The sequence below is a fragment of the Polyodon spathula genome, chromosome 1 (assembly GCF_017654505.1).
Source record: "Polyodon spathula isolate WHYD16114869_AA chromosome 1, ASM1765450v1, whole genome shotgun sequence".
NCBI classification, from domain to species: Eukaryota; Metazoa; Chordata; class Actinopteri; order Acipenseriformes; family Polyodontidae; genus Polyodon; species Polyodon spathula.
In genome coordinates this window covers 34,662,862-34,684,479 of record NC_054534.1, presented here as the reverse complement: position 1 = coordinate 34,684,479, position 21,618 = coordinate 34,662,862, and the positions used below count along the sequence as shown (strand labels likewise).

Genomic DNA, 21,618 nt, shown 5'->3' with positions numbered 1-21,618 from the left:
CTAACATTTTGTATGATGTTTGCAATTATTTGTAGTAGAATATATTCATATATTGTGTTTTTACATTGTTTGATATTAAGGTACTTTGACTATGAGTTCAGGAGCGTCTCTTCAGTTCTAGTTGCCTGTAGACTAGATAAGCCAGTGTCTTTATTTAAGTAAATGCCAGGACATTTAGTGTGCAGCAGTGTGTAGCCAGCAAAACTAAAGGAAACTTGTTTCCAAAGTGGCAGATCACTATTGGTGCTGGTTTTTTTCTTCTGATCTAACCTTGGTTACATATATCTGTCAGGCAACTAGAACTGAAGAGCAGTTCTTGAAAGCACCTAAACACAGACATAAAATGTGAATGATTGCAAACACCTTAAACAGATAAGAGGACAGTAAAAAATAAAAAACACTTGAAACTACTTAATCTTTAAAAAGGGGGTTTAAAGGCTAGTTTCACCCACCCTGATTGAAACTAGTTTTGGACGACCTTACCTGAGGTAACATTAGGTAGTCAAGGATTATTACTAATCAGGGTCTGTGAAACCAGCCAAAACAACTTGTAGATGATTCCTTAGTGAGTAGTTTTTCGAGATTTACAATTATACTGTATTTACAGTATAATTGTAAATCTTGAAAAACTACTCACTTCTAAATCTTTTGTAGTCATTTTTGTATTACTTTAGTATAAATACATGTTAATTTGGATTCATATGTTGTTTTTTTCTGACTTTATGTGAACGAAAAGACACACATTTGCCCATTTTCTCATTGGAAACAGTGATATTTTGAAATATCACAGTCCTGGTCACAAAAGCAAAGTTTGTGGGGAATAATAGCCATTTTCTATACTTTTGAGGCATAAGCAATTAGGAAATAACACTTACTACCCATTAACAAAAATTGTGTTACATAGTGTTGTTATCATTCTTGTGTATTAACAAAAACAAAATGGGAATCTCTGAGATCAAATCTGGGAAGTCTATTTTCAGGAGCCTTGTTTTTTGAGGTTATTAATACTTCTTGCAAGGACAACAAGACTGTTAATAAAAGCATGTCAAAGGGCTTGGTGGTGCAGTGGAGTATTCAGTTTCTCAAGCCTTTGACCTCTTGAGGTCTGTATTTAAATGCAGCTCAGGTCTCAAGTGAAATTAGCTTGGTCTCCCAGGGTGCATTAATCCACACACAAAATTAAAAAAAATAAACACCAATTCCACACAATTGTTAAACTCTGCTATAGAAAGACCAAGGACTATAAAGACAGGGGGTGTTCAAATAAGATTTACGGAGCTATGAAGGAAAGGTCTTGTGGTGCCCACTGGCACCATGCTGTAACCAGTGCCATTGTCTGTTATGCCATGAAAGGTACTGTATAATGTTTCAATCTGTGAATCAAGCACAGAGCCTTTTTCAGATGGTGTTTGTTTAACCTTGTAGAATGAGTGTGCCTTCTATACTAAGTAAAAATCAATCCTGCGTAACCCACACCTGTACACAATGTTTGTGCTATTGATGCCTCTATGTAACTATGTTATTGCATCCATTGTCATAGGATCGGTCACCAGTTGCTGTGAGGAGGCTGAATCGCTAGTTCATCCTTACAAACTCAGATAAATCTTTGCTTCCCTTTTATTGCTAACTGCAACCACTCTTAGCCAAGCAGCATAGTCAGTACCCTGAAACCTGATGCAGTTCAGCTCCTTTGCATTGTTTTACCTCATGATTTGCTTATTTCCAAAAAATATCACCACATCCCTGTACGTGTCATTGTTCTACAGGACTGCAAGATTGCAAACACTTGGTGGCACAGTAAGGAGCTAGTTGCACTATGCTGAAGGTGGTATTGGCAAAAGATGAGACAATAAACTGAAAGTGAATTATGAACTTTGTGGACAATACATATATATGTTAACACTGTTCTAAATGAAAACGGGTACAGTATCAACCCCAATATGCTGGCTAAAATCCAATAGTGGCCAGTAATTATTTTTCTCAACCTCCACAAATCATTATTGGACAGTCCTGAAACATGAAATTATAAATAAATTATATTTATGTAAATAAAGTGTAAATTAATAAAGTAATGCATGAGTGATGTTTAAAACTGGAAAAAGACAGCTCCCACAGTTTGTTTGTTTTTTGCAAAGGGCAGGTAGTTGCTGCCAAAATACATCAGCTCTGCATGCAAGCAGCAGTACCCATGGCTGGCGCTGAGTTTACACTTTGCTGGCAGTTACTGGATGCCAGTACTGAATGATTGCATTGCCCTTTTAATCTGTGGTTCTGCAGTTACCAAACATTCTTCAGAGTGGCAAATCATGTTTCTGTTTCATGCTTGATTTTGGGGTTACGCTTTAACTCTTTTAGTTCAACTTTTATCAACTAGCTTTCAAACATATGATCAAATTCCCATTTTTGTTAACAGTTGATATATTGTAATCTATATGAAGTGATTAAAAAAAAAAAAAAAAAAAACTACAGCTAAAAATATTTATAAAATATCAGATCTCTGCTTTGAGATTATATCTGCCAAGTCGATCATATTGTTGAAATGAGGTTGCATATTTTTTTGAAATATTTAGCTAATCAGATCATGTTTTGTATTATAGCTTTTTTGTTTTTAAATGAATTGATATTGATAACATTTGTTCTCATGTAAGCGTGTGATTGTCTGATATTATACACTGAACAGGAACTGCCTACCTGATTGCATTTGGTGATGCCCTGGTGTGTGACATGTTTTCCAAGTACACCCTGGGTCCCTTGATTACTCTGGAAAGGCAAATGAATGCTGTAGTTTACTTAAGCGTCGTTATAGATCAAGTTCATCCCATAATGCTGCATTTGCACTCTGATGGTGATGGCTACTTTCAAGACGACAATGCACTCATCCTGCAGGGCTGAATTGTGCTTGAGCAGCATGACAGCGACTTCAAGCATCTTCCATTGCTACCACAATTCCTGGTTCTTAATCCAGTTGGGCATGCTTGAGATGAACTTGAATGGCACATTCATTCCCAGGATGCCTGTCTCTGAGACCTTCCAGCATCTTGTGGAGTCTGTGCCATGTCGCGTAAAGGCTGTGATCTGGCAAATAGTGGTCCACCCTATTGATAGGTACAGGTCCTAATAAAGTGGCCAGACAGTGTATATTGGGGATATTCGATCTTTCATACAGCAGCTATTTATTTCTAAAAGATACCAAACCTTCGAATAAGGTTGTATTTATTGAATAATATTAATAATAGAAAATACAAAAACATCTACCAAATGACCTTCATTGACAATGCTGTGGCACTACAATGTAAATACAGCGATTCTGTACTTTGGCCAGATATAATGGTCTGAGTCATTGGTAGAATGGTACCACATGGTGAAATGTTCAGATATTACAGTATAAATGTGTGCTCCTGTATCAGGACCACTGTACAGACTTTCTTCCAAATACATATTTCGGGTCCCGGAACAATGACCTCAGGGCTGAGCCTGAATATTTCGGGCTCCGGATCATTGACCTCAGGGCTGAGTCTGAATATTTTGGGCCCCAGAACATTGACCTCAGGGCCGAGCCTGAATATTTTGGGCCCCACCCTTTCACAGCACTGACTGAAGGGAAGACTAGATGAACTTTGAATCCAGATAAGTTTCTAGTTAGGAGGAAAAACACAGAGAGCTAATTTTGTAAGGAGTGGAGTAAAAGTTATTAAATTGAACCCGGCAAGCAATCTCGCAAGCTGCAATCCAGTTTTGGAGAATGAGAGTGATTGTGATTTCTCCAGTGGGGACGAGGATCTTGATTTAGAGGATGAAGAGGTTTTGGATGCTATTTTCGTAATAGACACTGAAGGCAAGACGATTCATGACTTGAATTTATATCTGTTCTTTTATTTATGTTCTTGTTCAAAAATATCTTACTAATATGCCATTACATATATTACATCAGTAATATATTTAGGACGCATTATCGTGTTTGCCGGTAACCATTCATCATATCGTTCAGGGCAGCATTTAATTAATTTTTAAACAACCTTGTTGCCTCAGTTTCACTTGGTGGACTGTTCCACACATTTATTACCATCATAAACTTCAATACTAATAACCAATGTCCAGTCTGCTATATTATTGTAGTTTCTGTGTCTTTATTTACTTCAGTTAAATGCATTAATAACAGACTCTCCAAGAACAGTGCTAATCAGGTTTCTATGAGCAGGGCGGAGTTTTGACCCACTGGAGTTCTGGGGCTTGCTGACTCTCATGAGTTCACACCACACCCTGAAAACCAGGTCTGGGTTGTGGCTTCTGACTAGATGAGCTCCTTGACTTCACTATTCTAAAAGGCAAGGGGAGAACTGTCTCTCCTAGGGAAAGGGAAACTGGTGCTCTTCGACTCCATACTGCCAGGCATCTCATTTTAACCCAGGCACTGACAGGAGCTCTTCCTCCCACATACTCCACTGTCAACTTCTCCAGCCTAAAGGGACTTACATGATCCACACTGCATGAACGGCCTCCTGTGACAAGGGCTTGGGGATATCAATGGAACAAAACATCAGCCAATTAAAAATGCCATTTCAATCAATACAGTATTCACTGGTATTACAGCTATTGTGTGGATTTTGGACTGTTAAAATATGATCATGTAACATTGCTTTATGTTTATTTAATAATGATGAGTACGGTTCACTACTACTAGGACATGGGTCAAGTAATTATCCTTTTTTTTTAAAATGTGTTTTGATTCCTGAGCCAGTACAGTGCAGTGCAGTTCTATACAGTGATCATCATTTTCAACCTGTAAAAAAACTGGACAGTCAACAAGGTCGGGTTTAACAGGCATGTCGTCCTGTGAAGCAGGCTGTTCACTGGAAGCACAGTGCCTGAAAAACCCCACTGCTGCAAAAGCAATTCTATAAAGCTACTTATAGGCAGAAACATGCATTGGCTGGCCATTATTGACACCTCTTCCTTTTTATTGAGCCCTGTTTCCCAGAGCATTTCCAAGGATACTCCCAATTATTTCCAGAGGGATATAAGCTGCTTCCAGGCTGCACTTCTAAGTGCTCATCAGAGCACATTAGAAGCATTTTAAGCAACCCCAGTGTGCTGTGCTTCCAGGTTTAGGTTCAGGTTCCCCCCCAAAGGCACTAAAAAGAAGTCAACATGCGACTAGCGAAAAGTGGTGGTTTCAGGATCACAGAACATTAACCTCAGTGACTTTGTCTGACAGAAATAGCAAGTGCTTGCAGGAGAGATTATATTTGTTGTTACAGTTTGAGGGTTACCTATTATCTAAAGCGGTGCACAACTAGTATACTGTAGCAGTCCTTGTTTAGACCAGTGATTTTGCAGTTTATCTTGCCTATGCTAATATTATGCTTTTATAGTGCTCAACCATGGTTTATATATGCTTTAGCATACACACAGTATTTGTGATTAACTATTCTTGCCTGTGATTCCACTATGCTTTTATGGTGCTCTACTGCCCTTGTTAGGCTTTTAACATGGGATACCACAGCTGACTTTTAAGAGAGCAGATGGTGCAATGCTGCCCTGATTTGGAGTTAAGAATTATACCTATTTTACCAGACACATTTTGCTTTACCTTGGATGAAGTTTATGTTACGGTGAAGCTATTCTGATGGTCACATTGCTGAGTAAGGAGGGTAACCATAAAACAAAGCACGTAATAGTATGTTTCACTAAATTAACCTCAACTGAATCAACTGAGTGCAAATTTAGCACCGCACATTCACAAATCTCTTGTGCTATGAGGGAATCTTAAATAATTACACTCACCATCCCAACAAAAATAAGCAGCAACGCCAACAAGAATGCTCCAGTTAAACGTGTTTTAAACCCGGATGGCCACAACCAGGTAAGTAACATTTGAGCTTTCCCGTAATACCGTACAAAGTTGTTGTAAACACCCTTATTAATGCAGTGCACATTTAATTAATGGTTCAGTTCTTATGATGAGTGACATCCAAAGTAAAATGACAACCATTGACAAGGCACTTAAAAGTAAGTATTCAAAATCGGACAGGGTTAAGTGGATTTTTTTTCAGGAATAATAGCTCTACTATCATAGCGTGCTACCTCTATTTGTGTTGTAAACAGCCATGTTTGTTGCTTTTGCTGGTGCTATACAGACGTTTCATGTTACAGCACATCTACAGCTTTGGAAAGCAAACTGCTCTTCCTGGTACCTTTTTCTGAGACTCACCAGAGTGGCCTACCAGAGTGAGGCTAGGGCGATTGTAAACTTTATTTTGCTAGTGTGGTTCAAAGAACAAAAACAATAGCACACCAATATGAGAAACCAGACCAGTGACTGAAACCAGGTTTAAATTCTGGACTCTATAGATATTAAACATATTGAGTAGACCTTTTAGCTACCAAGTGCCCTGGAACAGTTTCAAGCAAAGTCAAAACTGCTGACTGGTGCATTTATCTTTGTCCTAAGTGTCAGTGCATTTAATGACGATTTAGGGTGATTGTTAGAGCAGACCAAACAAGTCATATTCAAGTATTGCATTTTAATGAGTGCTGGATTCAGCCAATAAAACACACTTATTTTTTTTCAAAAGGCACACTCCACTTTCACAATCAATGACCAAATAGGCAACCTCAACCGACTGCTTTGCTGTGCATTGATTCCCAACACATTATATTAACATTACAAACATTAACAATCTTTTCATAGAAACAAAAATGCAACAGTGTTTGTGCCATGTTAGTTTTTTTCTTTAAAACATAAGTAATATTTACTAACTTAAATCAGTTAATATTAGAAAGATCTTGTTAGTTTCCACAATCTACCACAACTGCTGGATTTCCTCAGTAAATAATTCATTTCAAATTTAGTTCACATCTGTTTTTACTCTTTACATCCCATAACTTCATAAATAGTACAACACTCTTTATTTTTTTGGTTCCCAAAGTTTATGCACCAATTCCTGCTGGGTTGACACCCATATTACACAATAATCCCATCTGTATGTTTTTGTCCATCCTGTGAGCATGTTTCTTTACAGTTGACTTGCTGCAGAGGCTGCTTCACACCCATCACTACACTCTCCATCTCAATATATGCACACAAAACAGTCAGTTTTCAGTTCAAACAAGCCTCCTTCTCTACCATCTCTCTTTCTGATACACCTCAGCCTGCACTATCTCGGAAGGATGCTCCGGGATGCACGTGCCATTTATCTCGGCCAGCCGGTTGTCAGTCAGCTCCTCTGGTTTACTGCAAATTTTGAGTGCCCGGGAGATGAAGACGTCAAGGTCGAACTGGGCCTCATTCCCATTGGTTATCTTGGCGGGAGACGGCGCTGTGGCTAGAAACTGGGGGGAGGAGGATGACCTGCTACTCTCTTGCTGGAGTTCTGGTGCGGGCAGCAGCGGTGGAGGGCTGGGACTGTCCAGCCTGGCCTGGGTGCTCTCTACCCAGCGAGAGATCTCCAAAAAGAGGTCTGTGGGGGATTCCTCCTGATCCTCCAGACTTAATCGCATCCCTCTGCTCCCCCTCCTCATCCCCCTACCCTCACCACCACCGCCACCAGGGGGCCCCGACATGCTGTTACTCTTCCAGTGTGAGAGGTCCAGGATAAGCTTAGGTTCAGAGTAGTGGTGGGGCTTGCCATCCCGCCACAGCAGCTTGTCAAGATAAGAAGGGGAGCCCACCTTGTAGTCAAAGGAGTGCCCATAGTCCAGATCCCCTGGCCCGCACCGTTCCAGGGAGGAATGGGAGTGCTCCAGGAATCGCTCAGAGCTGCTGTGAGAGTACTTGCGTGGATCTACCTGCACTTCCTCCAGGATGGGCATGGATCCTGCCCGCGGGTCCCTCTGCACCTCCGCCACCATCGCCACCTCCTGGGAACGCTCCCGCTGCTGCCACTCTAGATCTGAGGACAGACTCGCATGGTACCTGCAGGGGAAATAGACACAAGTTATAAAGGTAAGAATTTGCAGTGCTGATGCCACCACAATGCAGATAATTGTGCACACCAGTCAGTGCCTCTGTGGGCATAGATGAGGGACATTTACATGTTAAAATGATTAATTCAAAATCATTCTATATCTGGGCAGGTATACATCTGGAATACACATACAACTACTGTATACTGATTACCATACTATTGTTTCAAATGCTTGGTTCTAAAATGCTCACTATATTGTCATTCTCTTAGTGACACAAGTGATAATCTGGAAGGTAAATAGGTTAGTAGGACTAGTAGTTTTGACCATACATCCACTTAGGAGATGTCCTTGAATTAGTAAACTTGATTAGCTTGGATGCTCTCTAAAATGTCTTGGCCTTTCTAGAAGGTAGCTTAACAATCAAAATACTACTAAATTACCCCCCCACCCCCCACCCCCCCCAGATTTTCAGGGTGCAATAAATTTTATTACTCTGCACCCAATGCAAAAATAAAGGATGAGCCCTTACTGTCTTTTGAGTAAGGCTGTTAACAGATAGCCATGGTAATAAAAGGGATATTTAGTATCACCTACATTTTGCTAATATTTGATTTCTTACCTGTTTATTATCATATTATGTGGGTTATGTATGATTTTCTACTGTTGTTTCTGCTATGATGATTTGCCATTCTTACTAACTATTCCAGAAAAAATGCTGTTTGAAGTGGTGAAGCTCATTAATGTTGCACTGTGCATGGAGAATCATAGGTGAAGCATAGGTTATGCAGTGAAGCCTGTGAAACACTAATATGCCCCCTATGTTTTCTTAGAAAAACACTGATGAGCCAATAACAGTGCACTTAGAAAACAAATGAGGAGTAAACATAAAACCTGGTCTCACTGAGGGTTCTTAGTGACTAAGTTAAGGATAACAACTCTCACTGGAGACAGCAGTCTTAATTGATTCATTTATTTTCCTTTTGAGATATGCCATTATGAACAGTATCTTGGGGTGTCCAGGGATAAGACGAAATCTAATTAGTGGGTCCCAATTTGGAGATTTCTACTTGTTTGAAATCCTGACTTAGTATGTCATACCGCTCCAAACATTGCATGTTTTCTCAGGGCTTGAAGTCTGCTCTAATCACCATGGCAATACCCCTTTTCTACCTAATGAGAATTAGCTTTACCACTGGATGAATGTCCTATTTGCTATAGAGGACCCAATTCAGAGTAATTAAATCTAGTACTTCTCAACTCAGAACCGATACACTAACTGACAAAGAGAGAACACATCTCAAAATATTTGCTTTCCTGTCCCCAAGTTTTAGCTTGATAAGTAATTAATTTCAGTAATTAAGGCATATCATTTTATAACATTCTGTTGACTGGGTTCTGTCTTCACCAAGGAGATAGGAACACTCAGTGTTGGTGAAGCACTTCAACCAGGGGTGAAATTCTCAACAGAAAAGTGCAAGTACTCATGCGCAGCTGGGTGTAAACACTAAACATTTTTTAGCCAATTGTAGTGCCAATGAATAAATACTTCTAAAATGTACAGATATCGATGCATGATATTTTTTTAATACAAAATAAGCCTTAAAAAATAACTGATAAAATATAACCACCACAAGCAAAAAAGCTGAAAATACTGAAAGCTTTGTACCCTCTGCATATATCACTCAGTGATATACTGTAATACAGTAGTCTCTGCATATAAGAACACCTTCTAAGAGAACTCTTTGTCTAAGAGAACACTGTGATGAAACTGGTTATTCCCATTATAAATGCTCCAGCTAAAGGAACAGGGACTTCACTTTAAAAAAAAAAAAAAACACCTTCTTGGCATGATAGCGATTCGTTAACAACAAATACGGTACTGTTTTGTAACCTAATAGCTCATCATCATCAAACTTAAATTGTCTTTTCAAAAGCAACTTGTCATCGCGAGAGTGTCTTGAGGCACAGTGATTGGTTTATTAAATCTTTCCAGAACTGCTGTCATATCATTGACTCATTTTGTATTCTGATGTCCACGAGTGCACCTCATCGCTACAAAATGGTATATAAACAAACGATGAAATGCACCACTGTTTCTCTTGCTACAAAAAGTTGGAAATTGTTCGAACTCTTGAAAACAACCTGAATCAGACACAAGTCGCCGAGTAATTTGGTGTTTCCTGTTCTGGTGATTTGCTTCACCATTCTGTTAAATAATGTGCATGTCTTGCACATTGCTGATGCATTTTTAAACGTGTGTAGGGGTGCTGTGTTAATTTAGTTTGACAGAGTTTATTAACGTTAGTTTGTCTGTTACTTTATTATTATAGTTAATTAACATGCACATACTTATTCAGTTCATGTCATATGTTGATGCACGTGCGTCATGACAAGTAATTTATTTATATATTGATTAATATTGTGTCTGGTGGCTAGCTCTGCCTTAGAGAACACTTGGGCTACAAGAACACTTCACTTGCTTCCAAAGGGGTGTTCTCTTGCTTGATGTTGATTTAAAAGTGAGTTCCGATGTTGCTTAAAAAATGTAATTTTCTTCAAATATAATAGGTTTATTATAACACATTCAGGTAATCATGTCCCAAGCACAGAACACATAGATTCCAAATTCTTATGACTTTACAAGATGTTAAATACCCGTTAACACAGGGTGGATCCCCTCCTGTCTATGACACTTAGCCAGTGGTAAAGTGGTCTGTTAGTGGGTGTTGGTACTTTTACGTGCCCCCCACCCCACTGAAGCCTGGCACACTGTCTGTGGGAACCTGACTGTATCGGGTATGATTATGTTTTTAACACCTATGCTTAAATCCACTCTATATAGGGGAACTAGCACCTTGAAAACCATGATCTTACATCCGAGTTTAAAGGCACTTTGAACTTCAAAGTACCCAGATCTTATTCTGTTTCTCCAGACAGACAGTGTGTTGGTGGTGTGTGAGATTACAGAGGGAGAGATTATTAAGGAGGATAATTAGAGGATAATTAAGGACTTATTCCTTTTTACTATAACAGGATAATTGTAAAATGGTTAAAAATGTCTGCCCATGTTGTTGTGATACTTAAGCATGAAGGAAAAGAAAGTTTCGGTTTCTCAATGTTCACGCATGCACGGACAACACACACACAGAAATGAAAGTGTATGTGTACACCCCAGCTGACATGTGTTCAAAAGATGTGACTACATGTCATGTGCTGAGGTAGCCTTGACAATGGCTTGCCAACAAGAAATTACCTTGGATGTATCAGTTTTTTCCAGCTGCCAGCAGTCGTTCATCAGAGAAGGTGCCATTGGCTAATTTAACCATCTTCTCAAGAATATGCAACTTCAGTTGACCTTACCACTCACTCCCACTTCCTCTGCTAATCCTTATGAACTAACAGCGTATAGGAGATTTGGGGAATTTAGTCACTCAAGTGTATGGAATGTGCACTGCTGTTATTTCCGTTTTCCATGTTACAACAATACTGTATAACACTTAAGTAAACCTTAAATCTTAAGTATTAATACATATTACACTATGCAGTAACTGCTGGAAAAGGGTGTTTTCTTTCAGTATATCCTAATAAAAAGGTGATATTATAAAACAAAAACTGAAATAAAAAATGATACAAAAAGGTCTAAGTCAAAAATGCACAATAGAGGCTGACATTTTTAATGTAACAGGCACTATTTAAAAAAAAAAATGATGTACTTGACTTGGCCATTTTAATCTCCATAGTACTCTCTACAGGACCTGGCCATGCTACATTGATAGCTTTGGATAAGAACATATATCCCTGCTGTTTTAATTACATTTATTTTTTTACTTATCCCACAATTATATATTGTGTGTGCTTCTCTGTTGTGTTTCGGTCTATATTAATTACCATGAACTACTACTGAAAAAAAAATTGCTTTTGAAAAGGCTTCTCAAGGCTGAACAAGAGGAAATGTGATGGAATTATGTCAGTTACACATACTGTACACTTTCTTCAATTGGTTTTTCACCACGGCATGATCGTCGCCGCACAATTTCAGGAGACTTTTTTTTTTTAAATCGATTTGCTAGTCAGCAGGAAAAATACTTAAAGTAACACGCTACCACTCTCCGTTATGAATCAGCATAAAACAGTTTAAAAATGCAACATGTTTAGTTTACTAACAAAAGAAATGGAGAACAGTGGATGCGTTTAGCTTCTACAGCCTTCATCAACATTGGAGATGTGAAATAAAGATTTACCGTAATCAAATGCTTTCCGATATACAAACGAAAATATTTTTTAAATTGTTACATTAAGATCAACAATAGTAATTAGTGTTGCTGTTTAACAGCTGTTCGTAATTTTAAAAAATATATAAATTCACACTCGCAAATAAAAAGTTCCATGTGGGAGAGCAAAGCTCTGCCCTTTAAATTGGCAGGGATGGGGTTAACTTCCCCTACCTGTCTGGGTTTATTATGTTCAGGTGGCTGGGGTTGATTAGTTGATTAGGTTAATTAACGATCAATCAGCGCCCAGCCACCTGATATAAAAGGAGGCCTCTGCTTCTCATTTGGGGAGGGAGCTGAGGAAGCAGGTTGTTTTTTTTTTTGGTTGTTTGGAAAGTTTGAATCCAGTGAAGGCATTGCCCAGCCTGGAAATTGTTATTTTTGTAAATTTTGCTTTTTGTCTTTCTTTGTGTTTAAATTGTTTTGTTTTGGCCCTTGTGCCCTTTCATTTTTGTGTTTATTTATAATAAAATAGTTATTTTTTGAACTGCAGTCTGTCTCTGGGCCTCTTTCCACTCGCCAGCCTGCCACATTCCAGATAGACTTTTATTGTACAATTAATTACTATTAGTGTCATTGTTTTTCTTGCAGAAATGTCAATCAACTTTTGAATCATTTATCTTCATGGGAGTAACATTAAAAACTCAGTCACTTATGAGTTTCATTGTGTACATTAAGAAAATAATTATATATAATTGCTCTCTGTACAGAGGTTCCCAGAATTCACTGATGCACATTTTACGCCTATATTTTCCAAATTTCGTCATATTCATTGTTTTGAAGGTTTAAAAGAAAAAAAAACTCAAATATTAAATCAGGAGACTAAATGAAACAAATCAAGTACAGCATGTAATTGCCAGGCTGTTGATTTGCCTGGCTCGAAATGCTCCTAGAGCCTCCACACTTTGAACAGCATCAGTTGTAATGAGAATAACATTTCAATCATCCCTCCCTCTGGGGTACCGAAAAGCAATTCTGCAATCTGATTTTAAGGATATGATTAAGTTAAAAGTTTTGGGTAAAACTGTAATTAAAGGTTAGTATTATGTGTAGGTGTTCCTAGATGCTTGGATGGGACCTTTCAGACCAGCTTGAACCTTTATTAGTTTCCTTTCTATGAACCAGCTGTGGTAAATAAATATTTAATTTCTTTTCATTTTTCACAGACTGTGGTGTGAATTCAAATAACAGCTGCAACTAGATATGGATGTGAGCTTAAAAGTCTTTGGGTCTTTACATCCTAGGTGATAATTTTTCCTCTCAATATGTATTTCTTTAATTAATAGACGTTCAAGCTATTTTCATTGGTATCACCCTATTTGAATTGATATTGCAACTGAAGAACATTTGTCTTCTGGTGGAACTGAAAATGAAGGACTGCACATGTCAAATCTGACTGTGGGCTAGAAGGATATACACAACATTACAACATTGAAGTTTGGGTGACACAACCTATCCTTGATAGCCAGCAGGCCTGAGGGCTGAGGGGACTGATAACGGGATATGAAGCTGCTAGACAAATAGTAGTGATGGCACTTTGGATGGCAGTTTATCAAGAGATGCCAAAGGACTCGACGGGTATGGAAACTGAACAAAACTTTTGCTCACACAAATCCCAGCCTTGAATAAAAACAAATATAATGAGATCCTTTCACAGGTGACGGAAAGTCCAAGGTGACGTTCTTTAATATACAAGTGAGTTTTACACTGAAATTACCTGGAGTCAGCTTCACACAACAACACAGTCTGCTTAGTCAAGCTTACTTTCATATTAGTAAATAAAATGAAAGAAAATAAACTATTAAGATTAGCTTTTATTATTGGTACTGAAATATAGGGTGATGAGGCTGTAAATGACTTTAGAAAAGACAAGACACTGATATGTCCACAGGAAACATGTTGTTTCCTGTTTGTTGGGTAGTAATTTAAATTAGCAATCATAACAAAAACACAGGACACATTAAGTAAGACCTTAGGCAACTCGTTGAGCTTGTGCTGATTAGACTGTCAAGCTTGAACAATGCTGATGGTTGCTTGTTTTCACAATCCAAGGGGGCTGCCTGTTTACAGGTAAATCTGTCTTAATGTTAAGAAATGCAACCAGACCTGGAGCTGAGACACCTTGTAAATGGGCTGTAACCTTTCCACAGCAGAAATGCTGAAATGTTCAAACTTAGATTTCCAGCACCCATACATTTCTATAGGTGCCAAATACCAACAAGCCAAAACATCTGAACAGTATTGCTTCATCTTGCTTCGGTGTAAACAACATTAACAAAATATCTGCCAGCTCTTCTAAAGCTCTGGCTAGGCTCATTCTTTGTCTTCACGTCGTCTCTTTCTCCTACACGGATGCTGTGCAGCTACAGTATGTGGCTTCAGCACTCCTTACCAGCAATGCGTGCACTTTTCCAGGGTTTTATGTTACTGGTGATAACCATCTGCTTTTCCACAAGAAAATAATAACCAAAATTGCAATTATATTGTGATCATTTAAATGATGTTAAGCAAAAATATGCCATCTTCACTACAGTTTGTGTTTGTTAAAACATAATTTAAATGTAATCCCGGTCTCAGTTATCCTTATCTTGATGACAAAAATCACAAAGCTATAAAACTGTTTTGTCAGTACAGCTTTCATCGAATCCAATATCAAGACAAACTGAAGACACTTTACCCAGTACCAACATGATACAGCCATATAATTAAATAGAGGGTGCTTGAATTTAATGAAAATCTTTATTTGTAGTTCAGGAAAATCTACAGGATTCAAACATACAACTACAGTATAATTACATAAAAAAACTAGGGTTAGTGACAGAAATTAGTAATAATTGGAAACTTTAACTCTTTTTAAATATACTTTTTTTAGGTTGTTAACTGTTAACTATCATATTATCAGATGCTTTTTCATTACAAAACATTTCAATTAGTAATGGGACAATTTCCCCTAGCAGGTGCACTGACTTATAGAGGTATGACAGGCATGTCTAAGGCTCATTGAAATTCAGCTGCCTTGACTTTAATCTGTTTTCAGGCGATTTATTTCCCTACTAGCACTCTTTGTGTGCACAAGAAAACTGAAGTGTATGATGCTGTGAAGGGTGCAAGAACACAGCCTAATTGTGTCTTAAAAGTGTTGACAGGCATAGACTTGAGAAGTACATGAATACCTTAATATTATCCTGGTGCGTTATCACAAAGTTTTTATTTTAAGCAACAGACAAGAATCAGTAACATGCACAACCCCTGCCAAGGCAGTAAATCGAAAATAAGATTTAGGTCCAAAGTATGCACTGGTTAAAATATAACATGGAAAGGTACCTCTATATTTCCCCAGATAATGCTACTATTAAAAACCTTTAAATAATGTCCTTACTGTTTTATCGCAATTGGATCACTGTAAGGTATTTGGGTCACATATTTTCATTCCCATTGTCCATGTATCCCCACAGATCTCCCTGTATCCCTGAAATCATACCTCTCCCAGTTGGATATCTGGCTCTGACTGGCCTCCATCAATAGGATGTCATCAATCTCATCCTCGATGCGGAAGGGGTGCTGCGAGATGGGCTCATCCTCGGGGCAGGAATACTGTCTCATGTAGCGATGCATCAGAGCCTCCTCCGCCGTCAACCGATCCATGGGGTTAAAGGTCAGAATCCGCTCCAGGAAATCAATAGCTGCCAAAGGGAGGTTATTTTAGTAGTAAGAAATCTTACCAAGAATAACAAACAGCTTTTTGCTGCAACAACTGTCAAACCTCTGCACAGAGCAACAATAAAATGTGAAAACACATTAGAAAAAAACTCTAACTTGAAATTCTGTATCAGTAATGTATGGTGTTTTAGACACATATGTGCATGATATTTCAGTTCCAAGGCTGGTCAATACAAGTTAAGTCCCACTAAGTCCCAGCCTTGTCTTTCAACAATAAGGACTTCTGCATTGGATTGGCCTTCTGTAATGGGAAAGGTGTTTGAGACAGAGCTGGGAATGAATCAATGTACAAAGGTTTCAGAAGGGGCACATGCTGGGGGGGGGGGGGTAAATAGTGACATGCTAGTTGAGCAGTTGTATATTTAAAATGGTGGTCATTTACTATAAGGACCAAGGTCAAAAGTAAATTCGACTTTTTATACATTACATTTAGAACATGGATTATATCTTTAGCATACAGCTTTAATTTCATTTTTATTTCACTTTTGCTCCTCCAGTGATAAAATGTTATGGGCTTGTCTATGTATTTTTTTCTTTGGCAAAATATGATGAATATTGCTAAACAGAAACACTTGTGATGAACAGTAATGCATGTAAGTTGTCAGGTCTCAGGAAAGCAAATAAGAATGGGCAGGCTTGAAAACTAGACTAGCATTTCTAATTTCACAGACCAATGCTATCTCAGGAAAGATATATAAAAAGAGATGACAATGTCTGAACATTCATATTACTAACACTTCAGTGAAGTTTGACTACACCAGGGCTATAATGAGCAAAGATCTGGCAGAAAATCTTGCAGCTTCTGCATCCCTATGTAATATATATATTTTTTTTCTCTAGCAAAGCTCAATTTTTATCTGATTTTATCAAAGCATTACAAACGCTTGAGTGGGTTTAATTCATAAAATTCTTCAGTACATTAGCAGGTGTTCAGCTGATAACTTGAAAAGGTTCACTATTGCATTGTGATTCATTCAGAGAATATATATCAACTGTTCTTCCTATAATTAAAGAAATCTTAAATGTTTCCCAAAACAACACAAACCTTGTGCAAATCACTTGAATATTGTATTAAGGACTATACAGCTAAACTGCATACTACATGCCTCACTTTGTCCCAACACTGTTCCTTGTTTTATGGTACCTTCTGCATTGACCTCAGGCAGCAGGTCCTTCAGTGGTTTCTTCACCTCCCATTTGGAATTGATGTATGTTGGCATCACCTTGAGAAGTTCCTGCTTGTCCTCCTCGCGGATTACTGGAATTGTCTCCAATATCAGCTGCATCTGCTCCAGCTCATGGGCCCCTGTGAATTAAACACATTGAGGAGCTCAGATTTCTGAAACATGTCACTAAAACCAGGTTCCATCAATCACATCCACGCTAAATCTGGTTAACCCATCAGCAGGTATTCCATTAAAGACTTGTGCCTTGTTTACATCTACCCCTGGGATTGAAAGCATTTTGAAAGCAATCCTATTTGTTTCCATCAGCAGCATATCAATATCAACACGATTTGAGCTGGGACATTTTTAGATTGATCCACTTGCTTGGACTAATGTTAGTACCATTGATAATCCCAATTTCAGTGCACCAAAAGTTCACTCGCTCATTGGGATTGTGAGTTAAACTAGACCAAGTTTAGTACCGATTGCAGCGCATTAAACCAGACCCTTGTGGTGGCAAAAAGATCCATATTAAGTGGATCCTGTGAAGTTAGAAACTATGCTATTCTGCGTCCTCTGATATAGGAGTTACAAAAATGAAAACTTTGCTCTTTCTGGCCCCTATTGCTCATATTACATCACCCAGGGTATAGTATTGCACTTAGTGTTTCTTTTTTTAATAAGCGTTTTAAACCTTCTAATACAACCTTGCAGCCCTAATAAAAACTATAGTAATTTTCCATAGTCATTTTACATTTTTAACTGCTTTTCCAATGCTAATACAGTTGTTTTACAATGCAATTGAAAAAACGATGAGATTTGTATAAATTGCCTTTATACTGTTGTCTACTTGTTTTTTTTGTGTGTGTTTTTTTTTTTTAATCATCTCCAATTTTTTTACCCCGGTTTTCTCCCCAGTTTAGTGTGCCCAATTATTATCTGTATCCTCGGCCCACCACTAGCAACCCCCTCCGCTGACTCGGGGAACGGAGGCTGGAGCACGCGTCCTCCAAAACGTGCTCCTCCCAATCCGTCATTTTTCGCACTTCGGATCCACAGCGAGGCCACCAGACATATACCACCAAAGGACATTACAGATCTGGAGGCTCCACTGCAGAACCACAGGCACCCTATCGGCCGTGTGTGGTGAGCCGTGGATTCCCCTGCCGGCCTAAGCCCTGCCTACCTGGGCAGCGCTCGGCCAATTGTGCACTACCCCCTGGGAGCTCCCAGTCACAGTCAGCTGTGACATAGCCTGGACTCGAACCTGCACTCCCCACGTTCTAGGGCACACCCGTGTGGAGTGTCTTTTCTGGATGCACCACTCGGGAGCCCCGTCTATTTGTACTTGTACTTCAATGCACAGAAAATGATCATTCAAATCATCTTAAAGATCCTGGTTTATATTTTGTATATGGCTGGGTTCCCATGTTTGTTTGGACTAATTTTGATCAGTTCATTGGGATTTTCAAGTCCTGAAGGCAGTCCTTGAAGTGGACTAAACCAATGATATCATTGACCCATCAAATGCAGATTTGTCACTTGATCCTTTAGGCACTTTCTATATCTGTCTAAATAATATACAACAGATACTGCTGCTAGATATTTCCCATTAAAACATTATTATTTAAAGAAAGAAAACACTTTGGCATCCCTTAATGATTACACATTGCATAAACCTAATTAAAACATTGTAAATAATTAAACAGACTTACCAAATAATTCCCTTCTCTTACATGAGGAAAACAAATATGCTCATAGACATCTGGTAGTTTCCCTTCATCCCCTTAATTTCTGAGTGCAATTACTACAGTAATTTACATTAAAGCGTTTGTCAATTCTGTCGTTCATCCCCAGTCCACTGGCATTGATGTCTACTGATGTTGCAATGCTCTTAAACACTTATGAATAAGAGATTCATTAAGATGACATTTTATTATTCCTCAAGCTGCCATTAAGCTACAAGGAGGTGTTGTTGACCTCCAAATGAAAAGACGGGCCAGTCTGATATCTTTGATTTCATCAGCCAGCCACACTTCAAAAGATGCAGAATGTCAGCAGACCTTAGCATATGTTCTTCAATTCACAGATGGCTAGTTTGTTTCTCTCTCTCAGCTTTATATCAGCAGCAGGCCTTTTTACCAGTTTTTCAACCCTATCCCGGGAGATTCGTCTTTAACATCCTAATACCCCTATCTGGTTATCATTTGACTAACTCCTATTACCTAATGGGAAATTTTGCTTAATGACTGAAATGACAGGAAACTTAATGGAATATGTGATGACTTTCTTCCAGAATTAATGGAGAACATGTCAGTTAAAAGTACAGGAATGAAAAACTGATATGAATTACTATATTACAACTATGTCAACAACCTCCCTAGAGCAGAGATAAGACCTGTATGATGCCACACTACAACAACTTGTATTATTGTATATGTAACACTTTAAATATGAATTGTAAATCATTATTTATGTTTCGGTACGAACCAAAAGACAATCATTTCTAAATATTTATTTTAAATTTAGCTAGTCAATTAAAAAAAGAGCACCAACAAAGTAGAAAGGCATGAATAAACCAACAAATAAAGGCTCCTAGCAAAGAAATAAGCAATCTTTCCAATGAAATCAAGTTCACATCATAGCACTGGTTGTATGGTCAACTTGGAGAGTGTAATTAGGCAGTAACACAGTGTAGCACAGAACAGCTAGATGGTGCTGCCAGCACCATGGAGACAAACTGCTACTGTTGTCATAGAGGTTAACACAGGCCAGGGAGACAGAGGGACAAAGACAAAGAAGGAGAAACTGCTTTTAACAATGCCACTGCTGATGCTATCCTGTGAGTGTTGCCAACTGGGGAGAAAAGGCACACACAAGCCCAGCATCTATTATCTCTCTGTCAGTGGATTTCAAAAACAGTTACCTGGCTCCAAAGTCCACATGGCAGAGGAAACCAATACAAACTGGCACAAACCTGCTCACAGCCTGACACAGGAAATCACAGCATGCAGCTCGCCCTGCATGCAAAACCCTGTCATTGATTCCCTGCTTAAATATTAAAAGCAGCACTGCAGGTAAAAGTGAGTCTTTTAAAATATGCATTATTCACTTATTTGGCAGACAGATACATACAGTATTACAAATATTACTGCTTAACACTAAATGGTAGTTTTTTATGCACAAACCAGACACTCATTTGGAACTATAGTTTTTGTGAACAAGAACAAAGCATTCCTTGCGGAAGCGCTATGTCATAATGATTTGTAATAATAAAAGAAAAAGATCTGTGTCATTGATCAGATTTTTCAGAGGTTAAAGATAACATGGGAGTGAAAACACAATTTCTACTAGACACCACCTGTAATTAAACAGAATACAACTCGAGAAATAAGTTCCTTCCCACAAGCTTTACAATTACAGTGTTTGATTTAAACTATGTTCACTCAGTTTAAATAATAATAAAAATAATCAGGACAACTAGGCAATATTTGTACAACATCTATTGTGCCCTGTGGCAAAGTGCCCCACCCCTGGGCTATTTATTTGTGTTGTATGTTACCTGTAGTGTGTTAATGTTGGCGTATAGTCATTGGTACACAGGATAAAAATGGGTCTGTGTAACACAAGTGTTTAAAATGTATATTTGTATTTAGGCACAAGGACTGCACAGCACTTCACGTGCAGGTAAAATGTAATAATATGTGAGCACAGGGAATTGCACTTTTATTAATTCACGTGCAGTTGTACCGAGACTCCAACTGAATGACTTATTAGTAATCGAGTCTCGGTACAGCTGCATAAATGCAGCATGTTTTTACTCACTCTGGGTTGTATGTTTGGTGAGTGAAGAACGGGACAGGAGACGGAGGTAATAAGAATAGTTAATAGTTAAAATACAAGCTCACTGTGTTTTGTCTGTCTTTTTGTTTTGGCTACGAGTGCTGTGTCCTGTATCTTGTTTGTCTTGTTTTGTCTGTTTTGTTATTAAATACTGAGTGAGAACAATCGCTCAGCTCCACCAAACCCCACCTCTCTGTTTATTTTGTGTTGGTTCCTGTTTCTGGTCTGAAGTCACCCACTGCAGCCGTCTTTGTGACACGTGGTTTTAGAACTGGGATTACCTGCGCTTCCTAGACGCAGACCAGAGCAGGGACTGCAGTTTTATTTTAATTTTTTTTTTTCTGCCAACCCGTTGGGCTCTTTTGTGTGTGTGTTGGGGGGGGGGGGGGGGGATTTTTTGGATTACCAAAAAAATACTAATAATAATAATAATAAATGGGGAGAAGAAGTGGGAGAGAAAAGCAGCAGCAACGACTGCAGGAGGAGGACACAGAGAACAGGGGCATCGCTTTTCAAGCTGTCCCTTCCGAAGTTATGAACAGGAGGAACTAGAGCCCAGGGGGGAGGAGAGAGAGCTTTTCCCGTCCTCTGAGGAGAAGATGGACTGGGTGTCGGACCCGGAGTGGAGCGGGGAGGACCTCCCACTGGTTGTTGACCTGCTGTGGGCCAGAGATGGGGAACGCTGGGAACAACATCACTACCCAGTGCCC

The 21,618-nt window shown here is 38.7% G+C and overlaps 1 protein-coding gene across 1 annotated transcript in view; it reads right to left on the bottom strand.

Annotated features, from left to right (window-relative positions):
- Window positions 1–6,504: 6,504 nt before the first annotated feature.
- The window catches only part of LOC121317804 (mitogen-activated protein kinase 4-like), a 36,217-nt gene continuing 21,103 nt past the window's right edge, over window positions 6,505–21,618 (bottom strand). Inside the window, exons 4-6 of the mRNA XM_041253912.1 lie at window positions 17,044–17,205; window positions 15,661–15,862; window positions 6,505–7,915 (exon numbers count right to left, since the gene is read on the bottom strand). Of these exons, the coding sequence (XP_041109846.1) occupies window positions 7,123–7,915; window positions 15,661–15,862; window positions 17,044–17,205 (1,157 nt within the window). The 3' untranslated portion in view covers window positions 6,505–7,122. The remainder of the gene's footprint in view (window positions 7,916–15,660; window positions 15,863–17,043; window positions 17,206–21,618) is intronic.